Source organism: Protopterus annectens, chromosome 3.part0, assembly GCF_019279795.1.
Source record: "Protopterus annectens isolate FY-2018-M chromosome 3.part0, PAN1.0, whole genome shotgun sequence".
NCBI classification, from domain to species: domain Eukaryota; kingdom Metazoa; phylum Chordata; order Ceratodontiformes; family Protopteridae; genus Protopterus; species Protopterus annectens.
In genome coordinates this window covers 795,948,088-795,976,052 of record NC_056731.1, presented here as the reverse complement: position 1 = coordinate 795,976,052, position 27,965 = coordinate 795,948,088, and the positions used below count along the sequence as shown (strand labels likewise).

The 27,965-nt window shown below is 34.5% G+C and overlaps 1 protein-coding gene across 2 annotated transcripts in view; it reads left to right on the top strand.

The window, feature by feature from the left end:
- The window catches only part of SLC12A7 (solute carrier family 12 member 7), a 2,260,604-nt gene that overhangs the window by 1,572,774 nt on the left and 659,865 nt on the right, over positions 1 to 27,965 (top strand). For both annotated transcript variants that reach the window (XM_044065144.1, XM_044065145.1), the window contains one exon: positions 21,760 to 22,001. In XM_044065144.1, the coding sequence (XP_043921079.1) occupies positions 21,760 to 22,001 (242 nt within the window). The remainder of the gene's footprint in view (positions 1 to 21,759; positions 22,002 to 27,965) is intronic.

Genomic DNA, 27,965 nt, shown 5'->3' with positions numbered 1-27,965 from the left:
CCTTGCACCCCCCCAACAAGAGAGCGAGCCCCCCATATGCCCTCAAATCTAAGAGCACCAAGTACAAGATCAACATACTTTGGAAGAAAGTCAATATTGTTTGAAACAGCAGTCTAGAACTAGTATTTTGGTCTTCAGTCTCACTATTATGGGATTCACACTAATGAGTCTTTTAATATTAAATGGTTACCCAATCACTGTAATCAATAATCCTACAAATATTGTCCCTTGCCTTCCATTACACAAAGTCTTACAAAGCATTCCATTTTATTCCAAAATTATAGTGGAATCAAATGTTGAAAATCACATTGAAAAAACTCATGCAAGAATTCAGACATTTACCCCAGTGTACTAAGATTAAGGAGTGACATATTTAACAAACCTCTAATTTCTTTGTAATCTTACCCTCACCAGTAATAACGTGCCTTATAAAGTTTTAAGTATGCTATCGCTATATCGCTGACTTAGAACTCTTCCATTTAACTCATGAAAATCTCAGTAAAGACTATCTGTGAACACTCAGTTTGAATACCTCACAAAGTATGATAGCCTGTGTGACAGACAACATGACTTTATATCAAGTCTTAGCATCCTTTACTGCTATAATAGGTTCATAGGTGTGTACTAGGCTAATGGCCCTGGTGCCTTTACAAGCCTAGCCATAGGATTACCCTGGCATTGTGCCACCCGACCTTAGTTCCTAGTACCTCTGTCGAGTAGAGCCACTGGAGTTATCTCTGGGGTGAATTTTCTATTTCCCATCCACTCATCAAGATTTCTCTTGAAGAGGGTCAGCGAGGTGCTCTGTTTTACATGTATGGGAAGTCTGTTCCATAGCATGGGCAGTCTCTAGGTTATGAACCTGTCCCTCCAGTACATTTTGTTGATTGTGGTAATGAGGTTAAGGTCTCTGGAGCATGTGGTGCAAAGGGATTGGGATTTCTTTAGATGCAGCACTTCTAACAGATCAGAGTCAGACATGGCTTTGTAAGTCAAGCAATGATCCGCCTCTAAGTAGGCGATGTGAGGCAGAGAATAGTTGGAGTTTTTTGAGTCTGTCCATATATGACAAGTGTTTAATGCCTAGGATCCTCTTTGTGAGGTCCTTTTGCGGCCTCTCCAGTTGTTGCAAGTGTCTAGTGAGGTACATGCCAAATGGGGCATTGTACTCAATGATTGGCCTAATGAGGGAAGAGTAGAGGGAAACAATGACCTCTTTCTTCCTGGATGCAAAACCCTTAGTAATGAGATGTGCCATATAGAAGGACTTTCTGACCACAGTGGCAATGTGGTGATCAAAAGAGAGGTTGCTGTCAACCTGTGTTCCCAGATCTCTTATAACACCTTCTGTGTTCAGTGGACTAGCATCGATGTGGTAATTCATGGGAACTGGGTTTTTTCCAAAGAGGATGACGACACAGTTTTTGGCATTGAGCTTAAGGCCATGGTTCTGACACCAGTCATTGGTCTCAGTGAGGCTATTCTGTAGGATGTCAACATCACTTGGGGAGTTAATAATAGCTCCCAACTTGCAGTCGTCTGTGAACTTTGTCAGCCAGAGTCCCTTCATGTTGGCCTGGACTTCAGAGACGTAGATACCAAACAGGAGAGGACCTCAGACCAAACCCTGTGGGAATCCACTTGTGACTAGTCATCAGTCTGACTTGGATTTAGCTACTTTCACACTGTGGGTTCTATCTGTGAGCCAGTTTGCAACCCACCTAGTGATATAGGCATTGATGCCTAGCTTTGTGAGTTTTTCTATGATTCCTGAGGGGGAATGATATCAAAGGCCTTGGCCAGATCAAGGTAGGCTGTATAAACCACCTTGCCTTCATCCACAGCTCTGGTGACTGACTCAAGGAAGTCAACTAAGTTGAGCAGACATGATCTACCCTTCACAAAAGCAAACTGTTTGGGATCCAGAGTTTGGAGATTCCATATATCCATGTTTATTGGGTCCATGATGATGCATTCCATAGCTTTGCATATCAGACTCGTCAGGCTAATGGGGTGATAGTTCCCTGGGTAGTTCCCAGGGTATCAACAACTTGAGAAGACTATATTCTCTCAAATTTGGAGCAAGGTATGCTACCTGGTACAATCTTTCTTAACCTCTAAAAGGCCTTTAATACAGTGGACCTCTCTTTGTTGTACCACTAATTAATTTAAATTGAGCTCTTTAGTAATATATTGCAGTCATTCCACAATTGTTTTACTGATGATACCTTCAGATTACTTGACACAGATAAATATTCCCTTTTAAACCCGACTACACAAAGGTGCCCCACAGGGTTTTGGTATATGATCCAAACCTTTTTCTCAGACTTTATTAACTCACTTGCAATCTTCCAAAGACTAATTGCATTCTTTATGATAATGACAGTACTTAACATCAAACTGATTTCAGCACCAGAAAAAAATGCAATCATGCTATTCAGTACTCCACAGAAACTGAAAAACACCCATCATATTATTTTCAAAGTACCCTCAGGGAAATACCTTCTGTGGAACATGGAAAAAAAATACCTATGCATCACACTTGACCCATCTAAAGCTGTCTTACAAAATTTTAAACTTACTATATAAACTAGACAGTCTCTTGGTGTAAACGCAGTCCTTCCCAGACTTAAATATGGACTTTGTGTTATTTTCTTGTGTTCTGTTTGGAATACCTCTTTAATTCAATCAGGGGAAAACAAAATTCTGACTTTTTAACATAGCTAATGACCAAAAGCATTATTGTATTATATTGCAAAAGATGCCTTCCTCTCCTTCATAAATTCAACATTAGAAGCAAAAGCTACTCCTACAGGAAAACTGATCACATACAGCTAGCTGGGCTACCTTATTCTCTACCCACCTGTGAAAGGTAGCCCCCAGCTACTGGGACAACATCATGGAACCAATTAGGAGAATTGAGCAGGTTCGGTTTGTTCAAAAAAAAAAAAAGTTACTCCTTATGAAACAAAATAACTGTCAGTATTTCAGAGATGCAGGCTAATCCCCCCAAACCATCTTATAACTATTCACAATTCTGATAAGTTGCATAACGTGCAACTCTATTCTAGTTTTTGTAAAATTTATCTTTCATGTACACATTGTAAATGCTTCTAAGTATGTTACTGTGTTCTACTTGTAACTAGATTTTACCTCTTGAGTAGCTGTATATGCTTGTTATCTGCTTTTATTGTAATAATGCTTCTGTGTTGTTGTTTTATATTTTGATATAACTGTTTATTTGTCTTCGCCTCCCAGGCCTGGATTTCAGATATTGGTCCACTTACCTGGATAACAAATGTAATAAATAAAACTACAAAGCACTTTTACTAGCTGTGCCATGACTTGTTACAACTATGCATAGTGTAATGATAGGGTAGGACAAAGATTACTAAAAGCAAACTACTTCATCGAACTTACAAATGCCACTTGGTAAAATGCATAACAGTTTCAATGAATGAAGAAATAAAGAATCACAAATGCGCACATACACAAATTAAAATGAAATAGATGCAGGGGCAAATATAAGTAGAGAAAGGAGATTCAGAATGCTGAGTATCATCATATGGAAAAATATATCAAGATGGCCACAAAGCCACCTACACTATTCCTGTCCCCCCCCCCCAAATTGCAGGAACAATATCTTCATTTGCAGACATGTTGATATACTAGAGTACTAATGGGGAAAAATACCTAGGATTATATATGCATGGGTAATCTACCATAAAATATACAGATCACAATATCAGCAGATCAGCCATATAACTCCTTGCAGAAGCTGAGCTGACACCAAATGGAATAACAGAATAAGTAGACGAGGTTTATTTCAGAGATGGATAGTATTTGCTTGATAGGGGCTGTCTTGTTCAACAATTACATACTGTTGTTTGTGAATATGCATTTATGAACTAGGAACCTTACTTAATTTTTCCTTCTTACTTAAGTGTGTTATCCCTTGTTCTTGCATCCAGGTGACAAGCAACCCTGTAATTTCCCAACTTTTTACTTAAGCATTTATTTAAAGCATTATGTACACTGAAACTCACTAGAAGAATGTAACAGAGAACATATTATTTCTTACTGTCTGGTCCTTTGCTATGCATGATATTTAGTTTATAGTAAATCTGAAGGGAGACTTTGCTCTTCCTGAACACATTTGCCTTCCATGTAAAACACAATTGCTTCCCTCGACAGTGACATATATACTGTTATGTTCTCTCCCCAGATAGCCCTATTGCAAGTGACATTCAGCAATGAGAAATACTTGCCTTATTCATCCTAGAACAGTGAAACCCAGTGATATACTAGAATAGTGATCCAACAGGGATAACAGTGAAGTGACCCTTTCACTGCAGCAATGTCCTTTCAGAAACCTATTTTTGATAAGAATATCCATTGCACCATTGTAGTTCTGAGGACAATAAGAATTGAATGGGGAGAATATATGAGCAGCCTGAGGTCAGGGTAGCATTTGTCCTAATCTGAGATGCAGCAATGTCAGAGTTGGTATATCACCTACAACCCCCCCCCCCCCCCACACACACACACACATAATAGTAGGGGTTTGAAGGAGCATAGATCCAAATGTTAGGAGATGTAGGAGACTGAAGCTATTCTCAGAAAACACTAAATTGTAAATGCAAGTCTTTGAACTTGCTTTTAATTGTCAGAGTCACAATTTATTTTCTCAAGTGCTGTGACTCTCAGGATTAGGTCTTGTACTTCTGACAGAGAACTTTTGATTGTTTCCACACAGTTAGTCCAGCATGCAGATCTCAAAAATTGTATAATCCACATTGCGAGTGAAGGTACCAACACACCAGGAAGAGAAAAGTAAATACACAAGTTTATAAATGTATTAAATGTTCAGCTCTTTCATCTCACAAGTAAAAGACTTTATGAGAACATCATCTTTAGTTCAGAGTTTAAACATTTTTTTATATCTAGCCAGTAATCACATGACATCATACAACCAATCAACATTGCATTATTTAAATATATAAGTATTCCAGTGTTTAAATAATTGATCATCTAAAATCATTTCATAAAAACACATGTTGTTGTTGTCTTTCGGCTTTTCCCAGTTAGGGGACACCACAGCGAAACTCCGGTCTGCTAATGATTGGCAGTAGATTTTCACGAACGCCAAGGTGCCAGCTCGACGTTCAACCTTCAGCGAAGGCACGCCCATTTACGCATGTCTTTGAACGCCCACCCAACTGTGGGGCGGACATGCAGACTCCACACAGAAGGCACTCCCCGCATTCCAGCCGAGAATCGAACGGGAGAACCTCTTGCTGTGAGGCAACAACGCTACCGCTGCAATATAAAAATATAAAATAAACTTTTGAAATATGATATACTACAGATAGAAAATGCATTAGACTGAAGAGACTGCCTAAGGAGTTGCAGATTTTTAAATTTCCAAAAACTTTTCAGGATGCAGTGAATTTTTTTTCACCGATAAATCTATTTAATGGATTTGGCACTGAATTGACAAAGGTGATTGTCAAGAATAACAATAGACTAATGTTTTGCTTGATGAGATTTATAGTTTAAATCATGTTATAGTGCAGCATCTTGTGCATCATGTTGACAACCTCAAATATTTTAATGTTTTAATGATGTAGACATTAAATGTGAGGATATTAAAAAAGAAAAAAGTAGCCAAACTCCAGAGAGACCAGAAGGAGTGTAATGAGAATAGAGGCTACCCATTAACCAAGTCAACTGTTCAGATTTTCAGTGGTCATACTGCAGTTAACCCTCCCAGCAATAATATCCACGATACATTTTCTAAGCAGAATGATGCATCCTTGGAGAATTACCCTTTAGATCTCCCCCAAGGCATTCATGACAGGTAGTACAACACAACACCCCTTCAGATTTTCAGTGGTCATACTACAGTTAACCCTCCCAGCAATAATATCCACAACACGTTTTCTAAGCAGAATGATGCATCCTTTGGAGAATTACCCTTTAGATCTACCCCAAGGCATTCATCACAGGTAGTGCAACACAACACCCCAACCTCAAGATTGCTTTACAACAACAATAATATGAATTTATGAGGGGCATGCTTAAGAGGAAGTGGGAGAGGTCCAAAGAGAATTGAATAAAAAGGACAATGTAATGGTGTCACACAATGTTTTTTTGTATGTAACAGTTATAGTATTTTTAATTACAGTTGTTTGCAAATTGAGAGTATTTACTTTAGTTTGTTTATGAAAGGGTTTCAGATTGTGCCTTTTAGACACTTGGACAACACCAAGGTTTTAATTAATTTTAAACAGGTTATGAGAAAATTAAAACTTGGCATAATTAAAAATTCCCAGGCACAAAAAGTTGAGGTTTCCTTTAAGGGAAAAAGTATATTCACCCCCCCCCAACAATCCTGCATTATAGATTTTTGAAAAGCTAGTACAAAAAGATTTTGGGAAACTGCGCAAATGTGATAATTTTATCAATAATTTGAATGAAGATAAGTCATCATTGCATTATTTTTCTGGCACTAAAACTGTTAGAATCATTAAGCTGGACAAAGGTGGGGGAGCTCTTATTATCAACACCCTATGCTATGATTCATGTGTGCAGAATGTTTTAAACAATGAGAAGAAATATGTGTTAGTATCCAGTATGAAATTAATATTGCTTATGCTAAAATTAATTTTTTTTCTTAGAGATCATTTATTACCAGGTGTATTGTACCAGCAATTGTTTACATTTTTGAAGGTCGATAGTCTCCAGATTCCAGCATTATTTTGTATTCCAAAAGTTGATAAGTCCATCGAAAGTCCCCCCACCCCCATTTAGACCTATTATTCCTGCTGGAGCCTCAAAAACCCATTAACTTGGCTGTTTACATTGATAGTAAATCAAAACCATTTCTTTTTTGACACAGTTATATTCTGTAAGATTTGTGGGACTTCCTTAGGAAACAGTTTTTATCACAATGATTAATTTTTGTTACTATTGATAGTGTTGATCTTTTTTCAAGTATTCCACATCCAATTGGGGTAGAATGGTTTGGGAAGCCCTTTTGGATTGCGAGTTTTTGACAGTAAAGAATTGGTTTTGATTCTAAAATTTAATTGTAATGGTTTTAAATAATATTGTTTTTATTTTTTAATGGGGAATTCTATAAACAAGTTAATGGGGTTGCTGTGGGAGCATGTTGTTGCTCCCATTTATGCCAATATGGTGTTGTAGTACTGGGAGAAGAATTTTGATTTTAATTCTTCCTATATCTGTAGTTGGAACATGTACACTCATTACCTAGATGGCATTTGTCTTTTGTGAAATGATACTTTAGATAGTTTAACAGCCTTTGTTGATGATATCAAGAACACAACATTTTTAAAGTTTTCACTCAGTGATTCTAAAGATTTTGTCAACTGTTAATATGTTAATGTGTATAAGGACAAAGATGCTAGTGTTTTTCACTCATGTTTTCCACAAAGAAACATTTTCAAATTCTCATTTACGTTATTTGAGTGAACATCCAGTTCACTAAAAGAAGAATACTATCAGAGGCTCAATGGTTAGAGTGGGCTGGATGACATCAAATTATAAACATGTTTTTGGATGAGATTGATTACGAAGGTAAATTGTTTCTTGAGAGAGGTTACCCACATGATTTAGTTATGGCAGTCACTGGTGAGACTACTGAGGAATTGGGAAAGAAGAAATTTAATCCCATTTTGGGAGAAAGTTGTCTTACAGTGGAAACAGGATTAATAGTAAGGATTCCTTTAGTAATGCATTTGCCTAGGATTTTATTATCAATGCAAGGAATATTGAAAATATTATTGTTAAATATTGGGTATGTTAACATCCAGAGATTAATAAGTTTATTCCAGATAGAGCATGTTTTATGAGGAAAAAGGAATCACAATATTGAAGAAATATTAGAAAAATATCCTTTGGATAATATTGTTTATGGCAATAGTAGAGTGTGAACTTCTAGTTGTGGTGCTTGCCAAATATTTCAGTAGTACTGAGCAAATTTATTTAACTGCTAGGGATTTTATCATTAAATCTGAGAATCACCACAACTGCAATAGCAAATGAGGGGTTTATTTGGCCTCTTGCCAGAACTGCCTCAAGTTCTATATGAAAGACAGAATGAGTTTAAAAAAAAAAACAAATATATGAACACCCATACGACACTGAACACAAAACCATGTCTAATGCTGCATTTAATCACACTAGAGTTTGTGCCCATATTAGTTTGAAGTTTTTTGTTTTGGATTAAATTTATTTTTAACTACAGGGGTGCATCTTGGGAGACCAGGATTGAATACAGAGAACTTTACTCGCAATTGAAACTGGACTCCTGTTCTTATCCTGGTCTCAATGACAGCATTTCAGTTAATGTGTTGAAAATACAGATAGCTAAGTTGTAATTTGGGAAATGTATTGTACATGCTCTGTTAAATATTTTGTATATTTCAAGATTTGTGACATTTACTGTTTGATTTTGTATTTATTTTTTTGTATTTTTTATTTTCATGTGTCTTTAAGAATTGATTTGTAGTGGATCAGTTTAAACTCTTCAATATTTATATATTTAAATATTTCAGTGTCTGGTTGTATGGTGTTGTGCTTGCTGACTAGATATATAAAATGTTTAAACTGTGGACTGGAGATGATCTGTGAGATGAAAGTGCTTAACTTGTAATAAATTTATATATTTATTTTTCTCTTCTTCTTTTTGATACCTTCACTTGCAGTTTGGGTTCTATAACCTTTGATAGTTTCCTGTGCACCTTCGTAAATCAGTGGCCGTATTACAATACAATAAGACAATATAGTGACATTTCTAAAGCTCATGCCCATAATTGTTTAGAAAGAAAATCCTTCCCATTCCACACCTTACAAAGGCTTTAATACTTTCAGTCCTGCATTAATACATACATTATATATATATATATATATATATATATATATATATATATATATATATATATATGTATGTATATATATACATATATATATATATATATATATATATATACATACTTTCATAGTGAGCTGTATTCTTAGTAAGATATAGGCAGAATGTGTTATCTTGGTACAAGGTGTAAGACAAGCCCTACAGTTTACAGAAAGGCTTAGGTCATAATGTTTGCCAAATAGCAACATGTACTTGTAGCTAATCAGGTCAGTGCTTAGATATTTACTATGGAAGGGCATCTTGTCAATCACCAAGTGTGGCTAAAGGATTAGCAGAACACTTGCGGCTTTGAACAGGGTGTATTAAAACAGCAAATGTACTGATTGTTTAAGGGGTAGAACCTATAATTCTATTAGCTATTGCTTGTATGGCACACTTTTGTTTTCCGTATTTCATTGACATGGATTTTAACAGATCTTAAATGTGCTGTATGCAGCTTATAGTTAATACGTCCTGGAAGGCAGTTACCTGTATTAGGCCTGCACAGGTCCAATAAAATAACATTTAATAATCCACTTACTTATTTGTAAGTCAGATGAGAAGGCTGGTTCAAGAGCCCTATCCATTGTACATTTTATCATAAAAGAGACTCATTCAGTTTTAGCAAAAAAATAGATGCAGTTTAGTTCTTTAATTCTAGAAAGTCTTAATCCATTTAGTCTTAATCCATGTGGGCTTATCAGACAGATGTTGGCATTAGTGACTTATTTGCACAAATAAATAAAGGTGTGCTTTAGGCACTCTCTTTACCTTTGTTAAGACAACTATCAATATAGAAAAATTGGATTTTGACTATGGGACATCATTTGGGAACTGCAGTACTTAAAGTACCCCAAATATTCATTGTCATTTAATTGAGAGCAGTTACTTTTCAACTGTATCACTCATTAAATGTTAAATTCCTTGAGAGGAAATTTTCCAGTATCCTCATTTCTATTCCAAAATAGCTAATACTTACAGATGAAGACTATTTGAGAAGTTTGTTCTGAAGCTTGACATTGTGCAGTCTTATTTACATTCCAACTACACTGATAAAATGTCACTCTTAATTTTTATCACCTTGGGTATTAGTTTCTAAGTAGACCACTCAAGTAGTTGTAGCTGGTTACTTTCTAAATATTTACTCTGAGTAAAAGGTATCACTGTTATGTAATAGTTCTATTAAAGCATACAAAATAGGTTTAATGGTTGAGCCAAATTTACAGATCATAATTTAACTCTCAATAATCATGTGTAGAAGAGGTAAAAAAAATAATCTGTGGATCTGACTGAATAGAAACAAGGTGAGATTAATTGTTTTTGTCATATTTTCTGAACAGTGTTACAAAACTGAACCATTTTAAATTTTACATTTAAAGTATTTTAAATTTAAGTCAGTATCAAAGTATTTAACATATTTTGTACTTGTTTTGTCAGCAGTCCATTATTTATCAGCTTCCCTTTACATACATCTTTCATATGCTGAACCAGTATGCACATATTACCAAGTAATCCTCTCCAACATTTATCATGTGTATTGTCATCTCTAGTAAAATTCAGATCCTAGTACTGTTTTCTTTTATTTATGACGATTAATTCCAAAACATCCTTAATACATTTGCATAAGATTACATTACTAGTGGCTTTTTAGTTGAGAATTATAATAAAATAAAATCAATAGTATTTATAGCTAGTTTGAAACGTACTGTATACAAATGAATTTATGTATTCATTTCAGATATCTTCAGTTTAAAAAAAGAATTTTACTTTTTTTGTGTCTAGATTTTCCATGGCAGTTATGAATGTGTAACTGCTAAACTTCAACTGAGCTAGTACTTTGCTTGCATATTTCATGCATTTCATTAATTTGGCTTTATACCATAATTTATTCACATGGAATTGAGGAGAGTCGACCCTAAGACTGTACTGCATAAGGATATTTAGCAGCAGTACATATTTTTTGTATAAGGTTTTGGCCTTTATCTTTTCATGAGTGTTAGACGTTTTAGTTTCCTATCAGCCTCTTCATTCCTCTATTCCCCACGGCATCTGAAGGCACCAGAGGGGGGGGGGGGTGTCGCCAGGATTCTGACAGGCTAGCAGCAGTTTTTCTGAGCTCTGCTATTTTCTCTATTTTCTGAGAAGAAATTATATTTCTAAGTTATCTTATTCAGCTTTTTTATTTAAAAAACACTATCTTGAGTTGTTCTGAAGGGTAACTTCTTCAAATTATTTTTCTATATCATTTTCCTGTCAAACTTTGGCTTAGAAAAAAATCTTCACCTGGATTATAGAATGAGTCACACAAAGGCAAGTTCACATGTGTTATCTATGAAAAAAGGATTTTCAGACTGTTTTAACCAACATTCAGGAATTTTCACTGAAAATGGACAAAATAGATAAACGGGACAGTTTTTAACGAAAATCTTTCAAAACAAATGGAACAAATACAAGAGCAGAATATTCAAAAATCAGCAATAGAATTAGCTTTAAACAAAATGGAAGGGAGATTAACAGAGGATGAAAACAACTCTGATGTCTTACAAAAAAACACATTTGAATAAAATAATGACTTAGAGAATAGATCTCAAAGAAATAACATCCGCATCTGTGGTTTACCTGAGAAGATTGAACGTGAAAATATGATCCTGGCTCCCTAAAGTCCATGATTCACCAGAAGCATTGTCATTTGGAATTGAAAGAGGTCATATCTAAAAAAAAAAATAATTCATCTGTGAGATCTACTATAGTGAGATTTTTCTCTTCACAAGATAAAGAATTAATCCTGAAAACAGCCTGTACTGAATCTCCTATCAAGTTAAATGATAAAAATAGTGAGATTTGACAATGACTACTCAGCTGCAGTGATATCGGAGAGAAAGAGCTTTCTTCCTGTAGTTAAAGAATTAAAGACGAAACCGATCAATGTACAACTACTGTTTCGAATCAGACTCAAAATATTCCTACCAGATCATACTAAAATCTTTGAACTTGACAAAGCTATGACATTTCTAGAAGCAAAAAATATAATAGATCAAATAAAAGGTATAGAATGGAACAACAGCTCCTTGAAAAGACAAGCCGTAAAAAACAACTGGGAAACTAATGAAAGAAAGAAATTAAAGGAAAAAATGACTCTATTTAAACACTATTTCTAGTTTGTTTGAATTAACGTTTTATCAACTGAATATTAATCACCAATTATCAACTGAATATTAATCAATTATCCTTACTTAATATATTTACAATAAAAAAGCGTGGATGCATTCTTAAGGTTTCTCATGTAATCTGTTTTTTCTTATTTTATTTTTTTACTTTTTCAGCTTAAAGTCAATAATTAATTTATTTACATACATATATTTAATATAATTCTATTAATAAGTTTGGAAAATAAACAAATAAGTTATAATGAGAAGTTTCATAACTGCATACTAACATCTAGTTTGCATACGAGTTTCCTGAATAGGTTTTCACTTAGAGTCATTATACTGATGCCTTTGCAAGGTGGTCTATAGTAATTATAGTACAGTATTGTAGGCCATTGCTTTCTTTAAATTAATAAAATCAGCTATATAAAGTAATTTACTATATTGTCTTTTCTCTTTATATCTTCATCTGCTGATTTATGTTCTTTTACAGACTTTCTTCCTCCTTTTCTTTATATATAATTTATTTATATTTTCATTAAAAGTTATGTTGGCATAGCTGTTTGATACAGAGCTAGGAATGTATTACAAATTATCACATTGTGAAAAGGAGTGGGAAAAAGGGGGAAGGATAAGAGGACTATAATTCTTTGTTTTTATTGTTAAGTTTGTTTTTATGACTTTGGCTACAGTCAAAATGACATGCAGAATGGAAATTGTGTGCTTTCTTTACTGTTTTATATGACTTGTTGCTTTCAGTGAAGGCACCTGGGGGATAGGGATGATCCAAGTTTCTTGGTTTTCATCTAAAAACCTTTTTGTTTGATGGGGTGGGAAGATAAGGCATGGCAGATGGTGTGGTGCCTAGAGGGAAATAAGTGCTTTACTTAAGAATGATTGTGGCTGTTCTTTCCACATATATGGAATGAATGGAGTTGCTTGGCTTGTGTTTGTTCTTTTACAAATGTTCTGGCAGACATTGTTTAGATTTCAGCAGCTTTTAATGTAAAGCTATTGGCAGTTATAAGTCAATTAGAGCTCAAGCACTTACACTCAAGTAAAGTGAACCTTTTTTGCTCTATGATTAGTTTGATTTTCCTGCTTGGAGTGTGAGCTTGATGAGTGCAGAAGAACTGGAACTAGTTAAGCATTAGTGTGACTGTAGTGTCTAATGTCATGCATTAATAGACAGGAATTATTTATGCTATTGATTTAAAGTGATAAGTTTAATCTTAACATGTATGTTTAATACAGTCGCATATATAAACCACTGTTCAGTTAATCTACTTGTAATATGCATAGATGGAAAGATAATTTTGGATCTTAAAACAGAGTAACTGAAGTGCAGTTTGAATGTTCATATGGATGCTGCCTTTGTGTCCTAACCAAGGTGCCATTATTACATTTATTCATGCATCGATCGAGATTGGGGTAGTTACTTTGAGCTGTTCTGTCCAACATTGTGCATTAATAAGTGCAGCTCCCAGAAGTAATTAATAGCAGGGATGTCATTAGAAATATTTTACAAAAAAAAAACACTGATGACTGGAGAAACAGTCACCATCCACATTTACTGTGCTCCTAGTTCTTCGGCATCAAGCTTTCCAGGGAATAATTATTCACAAGAATGGTGTGCTTTATATACATTTCATTACATTCATTATTCAATTCAATTATACAATAATTAATCAGTCAGTGAGTCAAGAAAATTTAAAGTGCATCCTGAGCAGTTAAAGTGCTTCAGAAACATTTAAAGTGCATCAAAAAACTTTTGAAGTGCAACCCCTTACATTCCTATTGCATTTTATAAGGAAACAGCGGCTAATACCTTTTTGAGTGCAGACAGCATGCATCCAGGACATTTACTTGATTCTCTTCTGTATGGAGAATTCAAGCGCATTAGTGACAATGTTTATGATAGAACCACATTGAATGGGGAATTTAACATTGTTAGATGCAAGTTGGTGAAGAGAGGGTATTCTAGCCAAGTGTTAAATAGGGCTGAGGAAAAAGTGAGAAAGCAAATTGCTGGTCGGGGAGTATGGAGTCATGCAACACATCATGGGTGTGGAGATTATCATAAAGTGTGTAAGGATGATATATTTTTTGTTAATAAATTTTCCCCTTTTTCAGCTACTTTGATGGCATTAGTGTACAGGTTTTGGCCTATTATACAGCAGGATGATGAAGTGGGCGACATTTTCAAGGGCAAGGTTGTTTTTTTCTCATAGTAGATTTTATAACCTGAAGGAATTATTGAACAGTGGGGCAAGTAGCAGGGTTGAAATTGATTCTAACACAGTAGCCAACTTTAGATGTGGAAGGTGCAGTGTGTGATAAAGTCGAACATTTCAGGCACTTTGATTAATGGAAAGAAGTTTACTGCCCTGGGGTCTTATAATGGCAGTACCAGTGGGGTTGTTTATGCCATTGGATGCAATTGCCTACCTGCAAAGTGGTGTATATAGGTCAAACCAGAAGAATGGTGGAAAGAAGAATTATGGAGCATTTGGGGGATGTGAGGCATGTTAAGCTTAATCCAGTGGCCCAGCATTCCGATGCTGTTCACAATGGTAATACTAACAGTTTATTTTTTTCTGTTTTAAATAAACCTTATGCAGAACAAGGTATTGAATATGGACGCATTTTGTTAAAGATGGAAATCAGATATATCATCAGTTTTGGAACTTTGTGGCCCCATAGGCTTAATATGGAGTTAGATTTACATGTATAGGATGAAATGTTTCAGTATGCATTATTTTATAAATGCATAGACATATAGGATGAACGATTTATATGTATAGGGTAAAATATTCAGATATTTAAGCATTTGTTAATCTAAAGATGTATAGGTGCATTGGGGTCTATATTAGAACATTGAGGTTGCAAACCTTCGAATGTTCTAATGTCAAACCCTATGCCACGAAAGCTTAAAATATCGAAGCAACAGAAAACCAAATTTTTTCCTAGGGAAAGAATTCGGTTGTCCATTTCTGTTGCTTCGATATTTTCAGTGCTGTGGTAGAAAGTTATGGGTCGGGTTCAGGTTCGAGATTGTAAGCTTTCGCTTACATAGGGTCGATTAATCACTGTTCGCTTTTTTAAGCGGTCGGTGATCTAATATAGACCCAGTGCATTGGCATGAACTTCTTAAACTATAAAGTTAAATACAATGGGAATGTAAGGGGTTGCATTTTAAAAGTTTTTTGATGCACTTTAAATGTTTCTGAAGCACTTTAATTGCTCAGGATGCACTTTAAATTTTCTTGACTCACTGATTAATTGATTCATTATTGTAGAATTGAATTGAATAATGAATGTATAAATTTATAAATGTATATAAAGCACACCATTCTTGTGAATAATTATTCCCTGGAAGGCTTGATGCTGAAGTACTAGGAGCACAGTAAATGTGGATGGTGACTGTTTCTCCAGTCGTCAGTGTGTTTTTTTTGTCTTTGGTGAGTTGGTTCATGGAGTGGTGTTTTTAGAAATATTTTACACTTGGAGATTAAAGAGCATTGCAGTTTTGCAATCTTCTTGTGTCATGCATGGGGAAATGTTTATGGTGTGGAGATAGAGAAGTTGTTGAGAAATAGCATGACAAGGGAAACGTGGTAAGAGTTGATTCATTTTAAAATGTGAATTTCTGCTTTTTTATTGTGGGTTTTAGGTCAGTTGCAACCATTTTAATAGTAAAAGGCACTCAGGCATATTATGAAAGCCCTTGTCAGCTCATGAGTTTGTGGAATTATAATAGGGGCTGTTTGATCAGGCAGCTACTGCAGAAATATGCTCACTGCATTACTCATGCAAAATATGTTTAGGAAACGTGGGCTATTATTTAATGTTAGCACAGAGAATGCTTACAATAATTAGATGTTCTGATGGGGTTAAGCTAAATTTATGATGAACATTCTGTGGGTTATTTATTTTTCTGAGGATCCAGTTTGTATTTATTAAAAGAAAGGATAGTAGTGCTTTATTTGAGAATCTGAGCACATCTGAATCCCCTTTAAGCTGATTAAGTATTCAAGTGGAGCTTATAATTTGAAATAAATTACTAGTTTACTGTCTGTATTTATGATTTTGGAAGAACTGATGTTTATAAGTAAATATTATCACTTACTGCAGGTATTTTTTGACAAAAAGGTATTGAGGATGTGATGGAAATTGTTGAATTTTCAATAATTGGAATTGAAAATATAGATGGTAGTCTCTCTGGGTTTGTTTTAGTATGGTTACTTTAATTGTAGTTGTTTTGGGAAGCCGTGATAGTCTTGTAACTTTTTTTCTTTCAGTATAGTAAAAAAATTACATGTTGATTCCACTTTTGGGGGTGTCTGCATTATTTTTTGTGGAGCTTGACACTCAGCTGATGCTTAGTTGAAATACTGCAGTTGAACTGTTACACCTATTCAGATGTAAATATTTTGCAACAATCTTCAATATGCATATAATTGGTGGCCATGTGGCTTCAGTAGTTAATTTAAAGGTTTTATTAATCCAATGTCCTAGTCTTAAGGCTGGCATTATTTGGTAAAGAACTTTAAAATATGATCTGCTCATTTATATTTAATAAACAGAACTACAAATGATTCTTTGTTGAAGAGACATTTCAGTTTCTATTAAACTCATACTGTCAGACATATATACATTTGCTATAAATAAATATATATAAACACAATTACTTATTGAAATATAATTCAAAACATTATGAAGATTTATTATTTTCTTAAGCTTTGACATTATAGTTAACAGTTTATTATATTTTCTCTAAATAGCAGAGATAGTCTTGGATTGTTTTTTTTTTTCTCTCTCTCGAGTTGATGGGTGGGTTAGTTTGGATAGTTTTCCTATTCAAACTAGGAGTTCTAGACTACATGAAGGGAGGGGGAAGGTTAAAAGAATCTCATGTTTTGCATTTGATATAACTCTTTGTTCTTTTACGGTGTCTACTGTTAATATGTTCATATTCCATAAAAAATAACATAAATGGAGTTCTTATTGTCAATAAGCAGTTTAAGGTATATAAAAGTGATAATATAATAACTCAGCTGAGAGTTAGTCACTTATTCCTTTACTTGTCAAAAGCTAACACATGGCTCAATTAAAGTGCATCTCCTTTAACATTAATGGTTTAAATAATGGTTGCAAGAGAAGTAATTTAGTAATGTATTAGTCTATTTACTTCACAAATTATTTTTTTTTTTTACACAAGAGCCATTTATTACAAAATTATATAAATAGACGTAATACTAAATATTACACAGTATTAAGTAGTTCTCATTACAAACAGAAACAGAAAGGGGTTGTTATTTTATGGAAAAACTCTTTGCCCATACCCAGTAAGTTAAACACATACAATTATGATTATAAGGGCATGTTTTTTTTTCAGTAGCAATGGAATTAAAAGGGATATTATATACTTTTATTAATGTTTATTGGATATCTGGTAGTGGTGTTAAAACAGTTAATCATCAACTAGAACAAATGATGCAATTCTTGAAAGGAAGTATAATTTTGGTAGGATAATTTAACTGTATATTAAATGATGAGGATTCTAATAGGTCTGTATTCCCATGTCAACATGGCTGTTCATCGAATGCCCTTACATTGACACTTATAGAAAGAAATGCCAAAATCTCGAACGGCCACAATAGAGATTTTTTTCCCAGGGAAAAAAAATTGCTTGGTCAGTGTCAGGAATTTGCCACTTCCTCCACTGTAGTGCAATCTCAGAGTTGGTATATTTAAGTAGGGGTGTGTGGTGGGTACAGCCCCCACATGGGGGAGGTGTGGGGGTGAAGCCCCCCACTTTTTGTCTGTCGGTTTGGTTTGTTTGTTGTTGCCCCAGTTTTTTTTCCCCTGGGTGAAAAATCGCTATTGTGGCCATTTGAAATTTTGGCATTTCATTCTGTGTGTGTCGATGTAAGGGTGTTCGATGAACAGCCCTGATGACATGGGAATATAGACCCATTTTTAATACTGCAAGAAAATGAAGAGTATCTACCTCAGCTAAGGCATTAAAAAAATTCAAAGATTCATTTCAGATTAAAGATATTAATGAATTTTCTCATTCAAATTCTATTTTTTATGCTAATGTCTCATAGATATTGAACACATTCAAGAATAGATATGGTACATAGTTCTAATAACTTAGTATCTGGATTTTTGTTCTTCTTTCGGCTTTTCCCAGTTAGGGGTCGCCACAGGATGATTGGCAGTAGATTTTTATGGTGCTGAGGTGCCAGCTCGATGCCCAACCTTCAACGAAGACACACCCATTCACGCATGTCTTTCGAATGCCACTCGACTGCGGGGAGGATATGCAGACTACACACAGAAGGTGCTCCAGCCAAGAATCGAACAGGAGAACCTCTTACTGTGAGGCGACAACGCTACCGCTGCACCACTGTGGCTAACTTAGTATCTAGATTAATGGCATTATGATGTACTAATGGACATGGAATAACTTTTACTTTACTTAATCTAGAAACTAAGTTTAAGTAAAAGTTGTTCCATGTCCATTATGGCATTATGATGTAATAATGGACATGGAACAACTTTTACTTTACTTTAACTTAGTATCTAGATTAAGTAAAGTAAAAGTTGTTCCATGTCCATTATTACATCATAATGCCATAACATTTGAACTTGTATTAAACACTAACATTTCCATTAAAACGATACCTGTTTATATAACTAACTTAAAAGATTTTAATGATATTTTAATAATGAGAGTAAGACTTATATTGAAATCAATTATACTGAAGACATTTCTGAACTGTATCTAAGGGATGCTGTAAGCTTATTTAAATGGTAAAATAAAGAATTGGTATACTCTTAAGAAAAAGCAGTAGGATAAAGATTTGATAGATTTGTAGGAAAAACTTGATAAGTTAAAACAAATAGATCAAAAAGGACATCATGTATTAAAAGAAATTAATGATTTAAAGAAAAAATATCTAAAAATTTTAAATCATAAACTATGCTAAATTTAGAGGTTAAATTAATTATTCTATAAATCCAAAATCTGTGCATAAATTAGCACCAAGAACAAAAATGCTTATTAAATCTAATCACACTTTTGTGTCTTTTAATGAATTATATTCTCCCGAAAGTAAGAAAAAAGTAACTGAAACTGATGACTTTTTGAAATATTAGAGCCATCTTTAATAAGATTAATCAGTATAACCCACCAGTGAATTCATTAGAAATAATTAAAACCTTTATTAAGAAGTATACTAAAAACAGGCTGATAGAAGACCAAAATAAATTGATAGACAAACCTATATTAATGTCTGAACTTAAAAGTCAAATTAACAAACTAAAACCTAACAATGCTCCTAGCAATGATGGCAAAATACTAGAACTATAAAAATTAATACCTAAAGAAGCTTTACACATTTTGCATACAGTTTTTCTAATAGTTAAAGATAAAAAAATATTTATTTAGGAATTACCTTAACAGATATTTTTTTTCTATTGCACTCTTAATATTATATTAATAGTCTAGCTACTATTAAAGGTCTTGTTAATAAGTGGAACAAGCTTTTTTTCCCATGGAAAAGAGACTTTCTTTAATAAAAAGGATTCTTCTGCCAAGAAATTTAGACATAATACAGTACCTTTCACTACCTCTTCTTAAAAATGTATAAAGTAATTTACTTCCCTAATTCTTAAGTTTTTTTTTTTTTTTTGGTATCCTAATAAATCTAAATTAGGATTAAAACACCATGTTAGAGATTAGTCTATGGGTGGAATAGGTATGGCAGATATAGAGCTATACTCATTATCAATCATAAAAACAATCTCCTTATGGTTGAATAAAAACTATAATGGTAAATGGAAAGACATACAAGAAAGAATTTGTATGGAATCAAATCATATAACATACACACAGCAGAATATAATAATAAATAACTTCCTATGGATATTAAAAGATTATGTACTAGGAAACAGAAACATTATGATAAGTTCTTTGTATCTTTCTTTAATGTAATTATTTTTAGAATTTTTTTATAAGAATCCAGAATAATTTTTATATGTGTACTTTTAACTTGTATAAAATTAATAAATTTAAGGGGAATAATTTGATATACTAAAGCCAACTAATGATGGGAGAAAAATTGCAAACTGTAGACTATATAACAACTACATTTAATAAAGACGTGGTTAGATGAACAGAACTGTAGATTTTCAATATTAAATAAAATTAAATTAATGCAACCTTCAATAAAAAATTCTGTACCAAAACTGATTTCTTAATTTATTATTCCATCAGAGAATAACGGAAAAAGGACTTCTATCCAGATTATAAAAGATTATTAAAAATACAGCAGAATGTTTTAATGGAAGTTATTGGGAATATTTCAAAATTATAAATAATTATTACCCAAGTAAAGAAGATATAAACATATGGTGACATCTTCAAAACATGCTACATCTTCCATAAATTGCAAATTGTTTACATGGAAATTTATATATAAAACTTTCATAACTCTGCATAGAATAGAATTAATGTATAAGAAAAATGTAGGATGTTGAAGATGTAAGACAAATGTTATAGCAGATTGGCAACATATGTTTTTTTATTGTGAAATTATTAAACTATTCTGGGATAATATTGATGTTTTTACAGGCTTTATTTAATGATAAATTCACTTTAAAGAAATCATTAATCTTATTCAATACACCAATATCTGATTGTGTAAAGGTACTAAATTGCCTGCATCTGATGAGCATCCTATCAATTGCAAGGAAAACAATCACAAAGAATTGAAATAATGAACAAACTTCAGTGATGAATTAATTCATAAATATTGCAACTTGATGTTTGTCATTATGAACTCTTAACTATCAAGATGAGAGCAACTAGAATTGCCACTTACAACATTTGGATGAAACTGAAGGAACTGGTGAATAAACAGTCACTATCCTGGTAGTAACAAGGACCTTTTTTTTCCTTTTTATGTACCAAGAGTACTTAGAGTGTAAGTTATATAGTAGGCATTTTTGTTCTACTTTATCTTGTTTGTTTAATTAGTTCTTTTGTTAAAATTTGTCATTTATCTGTTATAATTAATAAAAATATTTAAAAAAAAAAAAAAAGAAGGCACCATGGAAGAGAGGCAAAAAAACTGGTGATTGTCCACCATCCTTCAAGGTTCAGAGAGTTTGAGTGCTCCTAACTCTATTTGTGTGCTGGGCAGAATGTGCACTGCACTGCTTACTATAAAATAACAGAAAGACTTTGCACACCCATTTACTTATACTGCTGAGCTAGAAAGCTACTGCAATGTTTGTTGGACTCACAGCTGTGAGTCTCTGGAAGTCCCCTACATAATGCTGCTGTGGTTGGATTTTTCAGCTTTCCACCTTCCTTCACTATGGATTAGCCAGCATCATCCACTCCCACTCTTTGCTTGCTCGCTTCTCTTATGCCCAAGAGTGCTAGTCATACATTTGGGGTGCAGTCAGAACCTAAATTTCTGCACTGCTGGTGTCAGTTTCAGCAGTCTATATTTTTGAGTTATAGTACATTATGTAGCAGTAAGCAATGTAAGAGTAGTGCTAACAAATCAATAAATACCTGAACCCAAAACAAAGACAGTAACATTAGCACAACTGCATATATTGCTGATCACTAACTGTGACATCTTGTTTATTTTTCAGACTTACATTGTGCCTAATGCTGCTATATTTAAATCAGATGATCCCAGTGGAGAAGCACAGGCAATGTTAAACAATATGCGAGTTTATGGTACATGCTTTGTCACAATGATGGCCATAGTGGTGTTCGTGGGTGTCAAATACGTGAATAAATTGGCACTGGTATTTTTATCTTGTGTTGTCCTCTCCATTCTAGCTACGTATGCAGGAGTTATCAAATCGGCCTTTGACCCTCCAGACTTTCCGTAAGTAACTTCCTGTCTTAATGTTTAAATTTGATCTAGATGAATACAGAGCAAATTATGAAAAGCCATTTAATGCATTTTTGAGTACATAATTTTGTTTGAGATCTTTTACGGAGTACCCTCATCAGGTATAAACATGCAAAAGGAAGAAGCTAGTGGCAGAAAAGCTCAATTCCTTTCATCATTGGTTTCATTGTATGGGTTGTCATCTTAAGTGACTGAAAATGATTTTTTTATGTTGTACTGATATTAAAACTTTGTAAAACTTTTATCGTTATTACTGAACAGAAGTGTTTGTTCACCTGTTGCTTCTTAGAATGAATTCTTTAAGAGCCAAGATTCTTAGCACAGTTCAGCAAGGAAGAAACATTTTATAAGACAGCCTTCTGTCTGTTCTTTTATTAGCTTTTATCAAGCAATAGATTCATGTACTATTTTTCATGTATTAAAATAAACAATTTGTATAGTTATGAGTTTCCATAATCATCTCTTTCCCAATTGCTCCATACTGCACTTGTGACTTTGCACATTCAAAAGGATTATTTTCTGGATGCCTAGCATAAAGTGGCTCATGAAATGACTCTGAGTCAGACTGCTCATTTTAACTCAGAGAAACAACTAGCCAGTATCAGCTTAGCAAAACAGGGGTGTTGAAAAAAAATATATGCCCCATGTTGCAGGAATATCAAGTAGCCTCTGTATTTGTGCTGCTCTCAGGAGGTGACCTTGCCTACACAGAAGTACATAAAGGGCAGAAAAAAATCAGTACATGCATGGATACAAGCTGTACAGCAGAATTTAGCTGCCATGTAATGCTACCTGAAAAGTGTCAGGTACTAGCTGAGGATGTAGTTTGAACTTACAGTTTTCATGTTTTGGTAATAAGTGTCTCTTTCTGCATATATCTGAAAATGTAAAAAATCTTATCTGGAAACCATCAACCCAACACCCTCATTAGCAACAGTTGATTGACCATTGTGTTACCTCTCAGTCTTTCTGCTTAAGAATTCTGGACAAAATGAAAAAAATAATGGGGGGAGCAAAGGCCTAAAATCATGGACATTTTTTCAGTGTTATTCTAATTCTCTTAAAAAGAGAGAGGAACAGCAGGTTTTGCCTCAACATGAATTTTCTAACCAGTATGAACATCTGTCATTATTGTCTGACTGTAATACTCAACAATTTACCGGAAAATAAAAAAAAATTACAAGAGAGTGCAAAAAAGATGAAGCAAAGTCAGGGAGAGTTGAAAATTATGATCCTTGTATGACTTGCGTATATAAAGTGGTTGTATACACACTGATTTTTCATAGAATTACATTATGAAGGTCCATTCACTGACTCCTCTGTATACGACTACTAGCACACTTTTTGTCTGGACAGAAACCTCTTAAAAGCCCACCCTTCCAATGAAAGAGGCATATTCATGCAGCCCAGGAGTATGAGATCTATTCCATTCTGTTACTTTCCATACCACCCATATGCTTTGTGCGATATAATTTGCCTTTCTGAAGTTCAGAAGCACCACCTTTTCTGTGCTCCCTCCCCCCATCGCTGTGGTGATCCGCTCTTATAACCTGAACAGCTGTGAATGGCATGACATCTGTTTTATGCATCCATGCTGTCAGCTGTCACAGTAAACACAGCATCTACCAGAGTAGCATTCAGTACTTTCACAGGACTTTTTAGTAACCGTGTAATTCTGCATGCAGTAGCATCTTAGGTGGAAAAGATCGAAAGACTGTAGAAAATATATTAACTTGCTTACATCAGCACTACATACCTATACCCCCTGCTTGGCATAACTTCACTCCTTGCAGATGTGAAATTGATTGCTGCTCAAGGCAGGAGATTAAGTATATGATTTCTGCACATGTTGCTCTCAGTGATCCATCGTTGGATTTCCAAACCTTCAACAAATGCACTGTGTAAATGGGACCATATGCAGTGGATTGGTGGTGGTGCTGCAGTAGCGTTGTTGCCTCACAGTAAGATGCTGTCCGGTTCAATTCTCAGCTAGAACGTCTTCTGCGTGGAGATATGCGTGAATGGGAGTACCTTTGTTGAAGGTTGTGCATCAGGGCTGGTAACTCAGCACGTAAAACTCAACTACCAATCATTAGCGGACTGGAGTTCCACTGTGGCGACCCCTAACTGGGAAAAGCCGAAAGACTCAACATGCAGTGGCTGTGCACAGCAGAGGTTAGCTGTGTACTCCCATGTATCTCCTTGTGTAGCTGCCTGAGGAGGGTAGAGCTTGTAATGGGAATATTCATTAACTCAGCTTCCTACATCCTCATCTGCTCAGGACAGTTGCCATTTGTTATTGCCCAGTCTACTTTACTGTGAATTGAATTATGGCGAGCCATAGTGGAAACCTCCTAAGTATGTACTTTAGGATTAAGAGTACATATCACACACAAGTTGGTCAAGGTTGGGTTGTGTATAACATCACTAGGCCTGTGAATCCAAGCCACTCCTGTATAAATGATGTTTAGATCCCGCACCACAAGGGTACAGACTACTTGTGTCCATTATGTGTCTTTTGTTTACACTTTATTTTTTAAATACAAGTGACTGGTGTACCATTCTGTTCAAAAACTGGGCTGTAATGAGTCAAATTTCAGTAAAAAAATGTTTGAGGATTATGCTAAGGAAATGCAGAACCACAATGAGTACTAGGTCATATGCCTATAAATTGTAACTTATTTAGGATTTATTTATTTAAATCTCAGTGAATGTCTGCTTAAAAGACATAGTTTCTTAAAGAGAATTTAGAAATTATTTTATTGCGTGTTAATCTAGTTAAGGACAACTGCAGTGTATCATATTAACAAGGTATTACTAAATTTCATTAAGCTCTAAGGCATGGTTTGGACAATTTTATAGTTGGATAGTATCTACAACGTATTTAGGTTAATTTTCTCTACCACCATTAGCCTATAACAGATATTCAAATAAAGACACACAGGATAGCTGAATGGATGCATGCAGCTTCTTAAACCAAGAAAAAAGTGAACTACTACAAACACAAACATCTAACAGAGAACTGCAGGGTCCACACGAGGAAAATGAATAAACCACCTGGTATAATTCACTTACTTTATTAACTTAAGCTCTTTTCGTCCCACTAAGTTGCGGGACTTCTTCAGATAAAAAAAAAATTTAAATCAAACGCATATATTTAGAAAAATTGATCACCTGCTCGCATCCACTAATGCTTGATCTAAACCAATTAAACAATTGAGCATATTCTTCCAAACCTGTACTCAATTTCCACGATGCAAATAACATACAGCTTCTTTACTGACATTGTACAAAATTGCATGAATAAGGAAGTCACATGGCACACCGCACATACTAGCATTATGGATATCTTAAGAGGTGCTAAACTAAAGACACACACACACACACACACACACACATATATATATATATATATATATATATATATATATATATATATATATATATATAGGAATAGTATTACAGATTGGGGTGCATCCAATGTTGACATGTAAAACATTGATGTAAAGACATTAAAAATACTGTCACCACACCACTACACATGTTGCAAGAAAGAGCCCCGTGGTGCATGCAGAATTGTAAGTTAAAAAAAAAAGAGATAAAAACATAGCTTTTGCTGTGCCCACTACATCCACTGCTGATTATACATACTAACTCTGAGATTGCACAAATATGGGGTAAGGGTTTATTCCCAACCTTGGGAATTGTGCAGCCTTGGACACATCAAACAGCTGCTTAGTCGATCCTAAACTGTTGACCAAACACAAACTCGACCTTTTTCAAGGAACTCATGTATGGATGCACTAGTACTTGTCTACAGTGTTTTTGATCAACATCTTTTTAGTTGACCACATTTGCTCAGCTGAACAAGTGGTGGACAGGTGGGGTGAGATCATGCATTTTTGGGTTTGGAGAATATGCCCTTTCCCTGATTTTGTGCAGTCTCCGCGTTAGTGTACATAATTAGCATGGGGTATAAGAATGCACAACCCCCAAGACGTGGAGGTGCAGGGGCACGTATCTCCCTACAATCTTTTTGTTTTAAATATTACAAGCACCATGTTATTTGGCACACATATAGTAACATATCAACATTACCATTGTTGACCTTATGTGACTGACATTTAATTTTCTTGCATTTTTACTATAGCTCTGTCTTCTTTTAAGAACAAATATTACAATATTTTAATACTTATATAAAATCCATAAAAGTCTTAGATTTTCAAAAAAAGTATTTTATCACCAGTAGCAGCTGTGTTAATCAGCCTTTGCTATCATTTGTAAAGTCAGAGTATGCTTTGAAATTGTTTTTTTATTCATTTATTTTAATGTTTCATCCATATTTGACTTTTCTGATATCTGTTTAGGTAGTTGCAGTCAAATTCATTTGAGTTTTCCTGGCAGGTGAAGCACTGTCAGTGTCTAGTAAATTCTGATAAGAATAATCTGCAAATCTATCTCGCTCTCTGAGTGGTGTTGAAGTGTTGCTACATATTTTTTGTCAGGTAGTGGTATTATCTGTTGATTTCTCCTGTCATATCTTGTAGCAGTTGTTATGATCTGTCACCTTTGGGAATTAAGTCAGTTCTGTTCTGTAGATGCTTCAATTTCTTTCAGATAATGACATCGCGTTTCAACAGTACACTGAAACATGTTAAACATTTGACAATTTGCTGTCATGTTGACTTAGTGAAACATTTATAGACAAAAGATCTCTCTTATTGTTTCCGTACACTTCACAGTTCCAAGATTTGATTTATGAAATCTGACAGCATTTTGTCTAAATTGCTTTCTGACAATTATTATGTTTGACCTCAAAGCCAGACATTCCACACAGTCTCATTGTGGTATGTATAGCACATTTGTCTGTACTGGTATTTTTGTCTGGTCATCCTGATGTTACCATGTGAATCAGCAACTGCATTTCTGTGTCAAACACACTTCCTGAACTCCTGCAACATTTCTTTTGTTATTAGTAGGAAAGGCATTAGAGTTATCACTTCATCGTGATTCAGCTATTCTTTCATGCTTTTGCTCAAAGAAGCTCTATTCAAAGCACCTGCACTGTGCATCGCTGTTTCCAGTTTGTACAAAATTTGCAGGTCATAATTTTGTGGAGTTTACCTCATCCTTTAAAATGTAATGATTATATACTGGCTTTAGAAACATAATTTACTATGGTTTATAATCTGTTTCAGCGCAGACTTATCTGTCATTAACATACTGCTAGAACGTTCCACAGCTGTCTATTTTGTTTTCAGTGTGAGCCTAACTTATTTGTGACTTTGTGCTCTAAAAGCTGACTGTCCCTTATGCAGCAAAGCTGCTCATGTACCACATTCTGGCATCCACCTGCAGTATAACTGGCTTAATTACATTAAAAAATATGCACATCAAAAGAGAGCTCAAAAGATATGGAAGCATTTACAAAGACCCAAATAATGAAAGGATGAAACGATGCATGATTCAAGGATACCAGTGCATTAAAAAAATGTCCAAAGTAACCTGAGTAGTCTTACAAGTAACTGTTCCATCTCCAAAGTACTGGGTCCTCAGCCAAACTTTGTCATTAAAAGAGCAAAAACCATTAGAGGCTGTAAATTCTGCATTTCTGCAAGCAGAAAAAAAAAACATTTTCACTACCCCATCACACAAAATAAGTTCTTAAGCAATTCAAGGGAGGACTGTAACAGCAAATTCTACCAAACGTAAGGCCTGCTACATCAGGAAAAGTAGGGAGCAGCTGAAGAAAAGAATCACAATATACATGTTGAACATAAAGCTTAGTTATTCACAACCCACTTGCAAAACATTCACAGGGATGCAACAATGCCAGAAATTTGTTCCATGTGTTAGAAAGAATCATTAACAATCCACTGCAAGAGGACACAAGTTCCCTTCTGGAAAAGGAGCTTGAGTGGTAAATAGAACTTCAAG